This window comes from Salarias fasciatus, chromosome 18, assembly GCF_902148845.1.
Source record: "Salarias fasciatus chromosome 18, fSalaFa1.1, whole genome shotgun sequence".
NCBI lineage: Eukaryota > Metazoa > Chordata > Actinopteri > Blenniiformes > Blenniidae > Salarias > Salarias fasciatus.
The window spans coordinates 4603603-4613202 of NC_043762.1; the positions used below are offsets into that span (position 1 = coordinate 4603603).

Genomic DNA, 9600 nt, shown 5'->3' on the forward strand with positions numbered 1-9600 from the left:
CCTGAACCAGGAAGAATACTACTGTGTTGGTCTGAAACCAGCCGTCTGCAGTGGTTTCATCAAGCTTTTACTGGATCATGTGGAAATAAACGTTTTCATCTCATTTAAATTTGCAGTAAATCAAACAGTCTCTTTAGATGACTCCTAACTCACAGCTGGAGGAGACCAATGTGACAGATTGACAGTTTGCTCTCCACGGCAGGAGATACATATTCAAACCTTCACCTTTCTGAAATGAATGGCGAATAACAGAGCGTTTTCATCTTTAGGCTGTCTGTAGGCAGTAGCCTGCTGGTGGGATTGCCGTCGCTGGTCTCAGGATTTGAATGTACAGAGGAATGGGACGGCCATGTTGGTGCTCCATGAATAAGACTGAAATGCAGGTTTGATTTGGCTCAACCGACCATGACATTAAAATAAACACAAACTGCTCACTTACCTGGCTCTTTAGCAGCCACGTCCTTCAAGACATGTCTGGCCATGGCAGACAGCTGTGTCTGAAGCCTCTGCAGGGAGTTCTGCAGATTCGCCAGGTCTGCGCCGTTCACCTTGCTGGTGTTGTTCATCCTACCGATAGAGTGCCACAGACTGCTGACGTGCCTCTCCAGTCCGTCTTTCAGGTCTCTGATGTTCCCCGAGATCATATCTAACCTTCCACACACCTGTTCCAGTTTGCTTACACGTCCATCTATGGCAGACACGCCCGGAGTGCCCTGTGTGCAGCGCTGCAGCTCAGAGGACATCTGCCGACTGAGGCTGTCCAGTCTCGACTTCAGCTCCTCCACCTGGTGGTTGGTGGATCCACCTGAAGCCCAGCTGTTCTGCCGGTGGCTTTCAGAGCCGCCCTGGTTTGCACTGCAGCATGTTGAGCTAATTTGATGCATCTCCTGTCTGTATCTGTTCAGGGAACCATTGATCCAGGTCACAGTTCCAGCAAGACCAAGCACATTCTCTTGGAGATTGATCAGTCCTTTCTGAAAATGCTCCATTGTCTTCACACGTGTCTCAAATCTTTGGACGTGATCGTCCAGCTGCCTCAGCTTGTCCGTGTTGGACCTGACATCTGTGCTCAGAACGTTCAAGTCACTCTGGTGCTGCTTTACGTCCTTCAAAGTGTTTCCCGACCCGTATGTTGTGGGAGCCGAATTTTCTCCACCTGCAGTAATTCCAGATTTTGAACATCCCACGGAGCACATCTCTTCAAGAGCACGGACCTTGTCCTCCAGACTCTGGCTACTGACATCCACAGAGTCTCCCAGCATACTCAGGAAGGAGCTGTTGCTCATTTCTGCCAGCACGCTTGTGAACTGCTCCTCCATGCCATTCAACCGTCCTTCTAGAAGTTTCTGAAGTTTTGCCACTTCCTCTGAAATTGTTTTAGTCAGCTTCTCTTCGATGTAGAAACAGTGTGTTTCTGCATTTTGTTCTGTGATATTTATACGAGCCTCCAACTCCTCAATCCACACTCCAACGTCGCTGGCTTCCTGAGGCGCGGAGAGGTGAGCCAGCTCATTGTCTATGCGGACGTTGAGGATGCGGTGAGCCTCTGCGATGCGGTCGATCTCTCGCCACAGGTCCTTGTGGTCGCCGTGCTCTTTGGCCTCTTGGGGCGGATCTGTCTGCCTCTGCGTTCGAACAGGTCCGTCTGAAGCAGCCATGTCTAAGCGCAGTGCCCGGATCTCCTTTCTCAGCTCAGCCTCTTTGGTTTCCAGTACCTTGGTCATTCTGAGCACAACCTGATCATCGCTGTCTTCACAGGTCTTCTGCACCGCCTGGATTTTGTCTCTCCATGAGCTCTGGACTTTGGCCACTTCCTCCTCCACTTTCAGGTCCAGCTCTTTCTTCAGTTTCTCAAATTTTCCATCAATGTAACTCTGCATGGCCTCAAAATCTGCAACGGCCAGAGTCTGAGCCTGAGAGGCGTCCATCAGGACACGGATCTGCCCCTCGTGATTTGTTGCAATCCCCCTCAAGTCCTCCAGAGCTTCATCTTTGCTTTTCAAGGCATTACTGATATCATCCATCCGGGCGATGACCTTTTCCAGGGCCTTCTCTCCTGCAATCCCTCCTCTGGTTGCTTGATGACCGTCTAGCACTGCTGGAGTATCCTCTGTTCCTGCCGCCGTGGCCCCGTCAGGGGGGCGCATGTTGTTCAGAAGAGTCACCAGCATGTTCTTTGTGTCGTCTTGCAGATCTGTGCGGAGGGTGGTCGTCAACCCCGTCAATGCCGACTGGAGATCCAGGACCGTCTGCGAGAGACGCCGAACTTCGCCTTCCAGAAGCTGCACTTTATCCGGCCCGCCGTGTCTGGTCTCGTGGTGTGCCGTCTCTCTGCGCTCCGGCCCTGAAATCATGGAAAAACGCTTCGTTTGTCCCGTTACACAGGGTTAAAGGATGGTGTTTACATCAACAGTTTACACTAAAGAGAGAAATGCAGTTCAGAGAAGCTGTATTAAAGTGATGTGTGAGTCACAGCGGTATTCAGACTGTCCTCTGTCCTCCTCACCTCTTTGGAAGGTTTCAGTTAGTAAAGGTTTCTGTTAATGTTGTTCTCTGTGCTCTAACACCTTTCACTTCTCTTGAGGACAGACTACCTCGAGGATCTACAAGATGCCAGACTAATCATTTCAAACCATTTTTAAATACTTCACATCCTGTATCTCTGGAAGCAGAAATGTTTCCATACTCTGAATGTGTCTGGTTGTATATCCGTGACCCGATGGAAGGAAGTGCTGTGATCCCGCCACCGTTTGTCCATCTGCAGACGGTTTGAGGTTTTGACATGACGGTCCCTGGAAACCAGGACAGCATCTCCACTCCAGCTCTGTCACAGTCTTGTAGGCAGTCTTGTACGTGGGTCGAAACCGAGTTTTGTATCTATTAAACAAGACAGACGTCACAAAAAATGGTAACTTTCCTTAATAAAACCCAACAAAAACTTATATTCTGACTTCCAAATGATCAGTTATGTTGTTAAACACAGAAGAAGAAATAATTCAGTGATGAAAGTTTGTGAAAAGAGGAGTTATTTCCTGGAATCCCCACAGAGTCTGTTTGTTTTAGTCATTTGTAAAAGAGAAATGTTGCTCTCCGTCCAGAGAAAGGGCTCCCTCAGAAACAATAGATGACATCAGTTCCTTCAACTCAGGGGTCATGTCCCGCTCCCCATCTGGAAAGTTGATGTCTAAAACATTCACCGCCTCACATTTCCCTCTGCTGCTGATAAGTCGGCTCAGACAGAAACTAAAAGAAACTGAAAGCCTGGTGGAAAAGTCCATGAATACCGCGGCAGCAGAGCGAGCTGCTCCAGGCTGGAGCTCACGTGATAACACACAGCCTCCATCTCCTCACGGCTCACACTGCTGGAAACACTCCGGCTTCCAGGAAACTTTCCTCCTCAGCTGACTTTCTCTGGATTTATACAATCACAGAGCTGAAGATTTGCAGAAGAATCAAACTCAAGTCAGTTAAAAAGACCCAAACATTCAAACGTATTCAATTATCAAACAAGAAGAGATTTTAAAAATGGAGAAAAAACATTCAGACGGATGTAAGAAGAGCCAAAACAGTGGAAGAAGCTAAAATGATGAAAACAAGTCATTTTTTAAACCTAAATGATAGTTGCAAAACTTCAATGCAGCCAAAGCCAGTTACTGATATTGATAACTATATATAGATATCGAAACGTTCTGAGCTGTGATCTCTTTGTTTTAAAGGTTAAATATGTTTTGTGACTTCAGCTGAACTTTATTTGTAATAAAGAGGAAAAGAAAACATCTGTCTGGGTCATAAAGGTTTCAGGGAGAGGAATAATTTAATTTAATTTTTATTTTAATTATTTACTTTTTACTTTTTTTAACCACTGTAGCAGAAAGATTATTTAAAAAAAGAAACTGAATCCTATTGAGTAACCTCTGATTTTATAAAGGAGTTGTTATCGTGCTGTTTGCTGTTGGGTGGCTCCCGGACCCACTGACCCCTGACCCCAGACCCCCACACCCACTGACCCCAGACCCCCACACCCACTGACCCCAGACTCCTGATCCCGGACCCACTGACCCCTGACCCCGGACCCACTGACCCCAGACTCCTGACCCCGGACCCACTGACCCCAGACTCCTGACCCCGGACCCAGTGACCCCTGACCCCGGACAGGTGTACTCACGTCACTTGCTGCAGACAGTCGTGCTGGTAGGGCGGGCACGCGGCCACCACGGGCTCCTGGAAGCTCTCCACGCGCCCCTGCACGGTGCAGCTCACGTTCCGCTGCACCACGAACGCGCACCAGTTCCTGAGAGACACACGAGCACAAGTCAGGACGGACTCCCCAGCCTGGGTCCGGATCTGGATGTGGAAAGCCCCCAGCAGCCCCTCGTCCGCCCCACAAAGCCCGGGGAGTCGGTCCCGGTTCCTCCTACCTGGTTCTGTGTCTGTGGAGCGGCGCGGAGGGCGCGGAGCCCGGGAGGGGGTCGAAGGAGGAGGGGGCCCCGGGACAGGGCTGGAGGCTCAGGACCAGAGTCAGAAGTGTCCACATCCAGTCCATGTCTGTCCCACAGCGCTTCATGTCTCCTCAGTGTCCAGCTCCCCAGCCTGAAGCCCCGCACAGCCCGCAAGTGACGCGCCCGCCCCCCGCTCCCCCCGCACACTCCTCCCAGGGCCGGAGCAAAACAGAGAGGAGGAGGCAACTGCGGAAGAAGGCTGGAGGGGAGCAGCTGGAAAACAGCGAGGAGAGCAGGGAGAGAACCAGGAGGGTTATTTAACCGACCGGTCACTGTGGGAATTCAACCCTCAACCAGCCATCCAGTCATGCGGGTTCCTTAATGTTCAGTATCTGCTGATTACTGGAGGCAACATCTCAAGTCTGAAAAAGTTTTATCAGGGCTTTTAATCTGAAGGTTTGCCTGTTGCTGAGTCTATAAAGGCTTCTTACTGGATCGTGATAAAACACATCTGTCATTATTCAGCCATTCATGACTAAAAACATCTTTACTGATCCATAATTACTAGAGATGTAAGATTCATGTATGCATGATATTGGAATCAGTGATAAACTTCTTCAATATTACCAGCTGATTTTTATTTCCATCTAGTTACCAATCTGTGGGTTTAGAGTTGCTTTAAAAACAAGTTGCTGTTCAGTCATGGTTCTGATATTTCTGATTGATTAGTTTAATTGATGAAAGTTGGCATGACTGGTTTTGGTTTGAACTTAAAAGTCTAGAACAGGACTGTTTTGTCCGTTTCCTTCCACTAAATATTGTTTCACTGTTTGAACTTTAACTTTACAATCTAAGTTGTAAAATAAATCTCCACTGACTCCAGTTCTGTTATCGAGTTTGCTCAGTGAGAATGTTGTCAGGACATGTTGTGATATTTCTGATTTAGACTATTTCTCTGATTTCAGTTGAAAGTAATTGAAGTTATAAAACCTCTTCAAGGTGTTTTAATTAGTGATTAAAAACTTTAAAGTTAAACTGAACTTTGATGGAGGAACTTGTTGCAAGTTTTAAAGTTATTATAAAACTAACTACTTATTTAATTAAATTTGTTTTATATTTTGCATTTGAAGTTGTGGAAAATCAAGAAATTCATTACTTTATCATAATGAATGTTCGCATGATTTTCAGCATATAAAATCATCTTGCATGTAAACCAGTATTGATCTTGGTAAATATCAGCCATAACACAATGTTTATTTCAGACATGGACCAAACTTACACAGTGCTTTCCACTGTTCATCACATTCACTCACCAGTGGAGGCATCTGCCATGCAAGCACTCAGTCCATCCACTGGGAGCGGTTCGGGGCTCAGTGTCTTGCACAAGGACACTTTCACATGTGGGAATTGAACCAACACTCTGAATGCCAGAAAACCTTCTCTACCAACTGAGCCAGTCACACCAGTCAATTTGATCGATCAAACTCTTCATTTTTTGCTGATGACACATATAATGTCCACATTGAATGTGTTTAGTGGAATGTAGAGTTATATCTAAGAAATGAAGAGGACTCATCAGTTCACCATTGAGTGGAGTGTCTGTGACATACTGAATGGGGTTTAAAGCTCTTTACAGTGTTCACTGCCATAACCACTGCATGGAAAAACCCTCATCACCTATTTTGGTATCAATACAGTTCACATGTTACACCTAACTACCGAGGTCTTTTCAGACAGCAGAGACTCAATTCATGACCAGATAAACATTAAAAAACCTTTTCATGGAGAAAATCAGAAAAAAATGTAATTCTGTACCCTCCTGTAATAGTTCTCAAATCTGCTTCATTCAAACTGCAAATGAAGCAGTGACTCTACATCTCTATAGTGACTCTACAGCTCCTCTTAGTTGCTCTATACCTCCTCTATAGTGACTCTACGTCCAGTTTGTTTTGAAACTATATCTCCTAAGTGACTCTGTACTTACTCTAGACTCACAATAGACTATTGTGTGTCTACATTTGTTCTCAGTGACTAAACATCTCCATCAAAACTGTAAATATCCTCTAAGTGACTCTACAGCTCCTCTGTAGTTACTCTACATCTTGTCAGGGCCCTCCGACCCAGGCCCGCAGCGGCACACCCGAGCCCCCCAGCCAGGTCGACCCCCCGCCCTCATGGAAGGGGACAGCCTTGCACCATGACCCAGGGCCCCCAGTCCCACACACCCCAGAGCACCCCGGCCAACGGACATTAGCCGGCACCCACCGATCCAGGGCCCCTGGAGCTCCCGCCCTGCCGCTGCCAGGCAGCCCCAACATCCACTCCCCCATCCAGACCAAACACGAGGACAACCCCCAGCGAAGGAGCCCTGACCCCCACCCCATGACAGCGCCAACCACCCACAGCCATCAGGCCACCCCCACCTACATCTGACCCCCAAAGTGGGGGACCCCCAAAGTCCTCCCCTTACAATAAGTGATGGGGCTGATCACAGGGGACTAGAGGGAACCAGATTCGGCTCATTGATCCTTTGAACAGACAAGACTTTTCATCTTGAAGACACTGACACTTTCACTGACAGGAAAACTTGCTTTTCAGGAATGAACTGTCCATTTTGAACAAGTGACAGGCTCATGCAGATCATCAACTGGGTTTTGTGGTTTGTTGGAATTGTTTTGAGAAATGCATTCACTGCTGTGCAAATGTAGAAAGTGATGTGAGAAAATGCACCAAAACAACTGAGAAAAAACAAAAACAAAACAAAGAAACTCATCAGAGGATTGAGACAGTGTCATTTAACCAGCAGAGGGCAGCACAATGAAGGGTTTTTCTTATTCTCCACAGGTAGAGTTACAAACAAGAAAGAAAACTGCATATCTGGTAGTTTGCATGTAATGGATAGGCAGATTTAGAAAAAAAAAATCGTAAATTATTTAAAATGCACTTTTTTCCAAATGTTAATTCAAATATAATTTGTACTAAATAATGTAGGGATGATCTTCAGGGAAATGAAGTTTACTTGAGAGATTTTTGGAAAGAAAATGTGAAACATGTTTGATCACTTCTATATAACTTTGCAAGGTATGTTTTTGGGGGAGACAGACGCACTGGAGTGGACTGATAATGATTCATTGTGTAGTTTATACCCAGATGCAAAATGGAAAAATGCTGTGACTGTGGTTCATCCATGTGACTATTGTTGCCTGTATTGGAGAACATACATACCTTTTATAATTAGTCAAAAACACTACACAAACATGCTGAGTGTGTGTGTGTGTGTGTGTGTGTGTGTGTGTTAACCACATTCAGTATCATGTTTCATTTACTTTAATTATCACTGATTCAGTTTTGAGATCATGTTGATGTGATTCTCTATGCTGATGACAATGTTGTTTCCATGAATGACCATGACAATGACTCTTGCTCATGCTTGATTGTTGTAATATTTGATATTTTTGGCTATAACTTTACTTATTGCAGCTTTCAGATGATGCTTAAAGTTTATCTCCATAATCGCCGTTATGCGCAGTGATGGCATCACTTCCGGTTTTGCCACCGGAATTCGCCAAAAAAATTTGAAAACAAAAAGCAGCAATGCTTATTGGCTTGGCCGTTTCACGGCTCCGTCGGGTTCTCTTTCTATGGGCTCGTGCCCAGACTGAGCCCAGCGCCAAAATCCAAATGTGGATGAGGAGTGGGCGGGGCTGGTTTACGAGGCTAATCTCTTTCTACTCTGTCCCCTTTCTTTCCTCTCTCTGTCTCCTCTCCATATCCTCTCTGTCCTCTCTGTCTCCTCTTTGTCTCCTGTCTACACCTCCTCTCTGTCCTCTCTCCGTGCCATCTGTCTCCTCTGTCTCCCCTCTCTGATAGGGATATAATATATTCTTGCAGGCTGGATACAGCTGAAATGCGGGCCGGAAGTTTGATGTCTGCTCAATGTAGCGAAACTTTTCTACCTTGAGTAGTACCGACAAGTGAAATTTTGGCTTCTGGCCATATTCCTCTTCAATGTGGATGAAACTTTTGGGGCTTAAAAGTCAGCCCCCCACTTCTCACATCGTCTCTAATGTTCTGACACATTCTATTCTTCAGTGCTGGCTGTTCACATTCTTTGCACATCAAACACTCCTTCTTCGATGCCAAAAGGCCTTTCTTTATGTAGGCATGTTGACATGGGCTACGTATAATTGGCTTATATGGCAGAGCGGATTGTAAATGAGTCATGTAAACACCGCTTCACTCACAGCGGATTGTATTTCGGAGCCGATTGTACGAGGTGGTGTACACCGATCGATAATCCGCTCCGAGTCTCATATAAACGCCGCCTGACAGCGGAGCGGATTAAACAGGGAATTATTTGTTCCGCACATGTATTCCCTCGTACGTAATGATGTGATGACATGCGCAGTAAACGGGAAGCAGGACAGTCAAAAACAAGCAGAAGAACTCATCGGTGGTTGAAAAACACTTTTTTAAATAAAAACCCTGAGAGAAAAAACACTGGAGAGATGACATGGAAGCAAATCGCACAACAGCGAGTTGTTCAAAGAGCTCCATAGCAGAATACGAGTGATCGCCCGGCCGGTGTTATGGATAAACTGGTTCCCGTGTTAACGAATGACGGCAGAGGTCTGTGTAAACACATGCTGATAACAGCAGTTGTCAAAGACTCACAAAAGACTTTAAACGTATACACTCACTGGAACTGTAGATAACCGACGTTCACCAGAACGACTACAAGTTTCAATCATCTATTGGTCACAAGTTAACACGGGCACCAGTTAATTCGAAACATCGGTATGTGGAGCAGAACACACACCGAGACGTGCCGCGCGGCACAGCGGTGCCCTGGCTAGGAGAGCAGCCGCTCCTTCAGCAGCGTATCATGGAGATGTTGAGAGATTATTTGAGCAGATATCAGCAGATAAAAACACTCTGCTCGGCGCTGAGGACTGCTGCTGTGGAGCTAAAGACCTGGAAGTTCCTCGAGAGACTTTGTGCGCATGGCACAGGACGCTGTATAATCCACTTCACAGGGTCCTTGTAAACAAGGATTCAACGTGGATCGCTTTGTATGCCGTACATGTATACACACGCATTTAATACCATTGTTTACAATCAGATTGAAAAAACACCATGTAAACTGGGCCTGTGAGACTCT

General features: G+C 46.2%; 1 protein-coding gene across 2 annotated transcripts in view; it reads right to left on the reverse strand.

Moving 5' to 3' along the window:
- LOC115405129 (EMILIN-2-like) overlaps nucleotides 1-4585 on the reverse strand; it is a 14942-nt gene extending 10357 nt beyond the window's left edge. For both annotated transcript variants that reach the window (XM_030114598.1, XM_030114596.1), the window contains exons 1-4: nucleotides 4419-4585; nucleotides 4166-4291; nucleotides 2687-2877; nucleotides 440-2344 (exon numbers count right to left, since the gene is read on the reverse strand). In XM_030114598.1, coding sequence (XP_029970458.1) covers nucleotides 440-2344; nucleotides 2687-2877; nucleotides 4166-4291; nucleotides 4419-4564 — 2368 coding nt within the window. In that variant the 5' untranslated portion in view covers nucleotides 4565-4585. The remainder of the gene's footprint in view (nucleotides 1-439; nucleotides 2345-2686; nucleotides 2878-4165; nucleotides 4292-4418) is intronic.
- Nucleotides 4586-9600: the final 5015 nt, after the last annotated feature.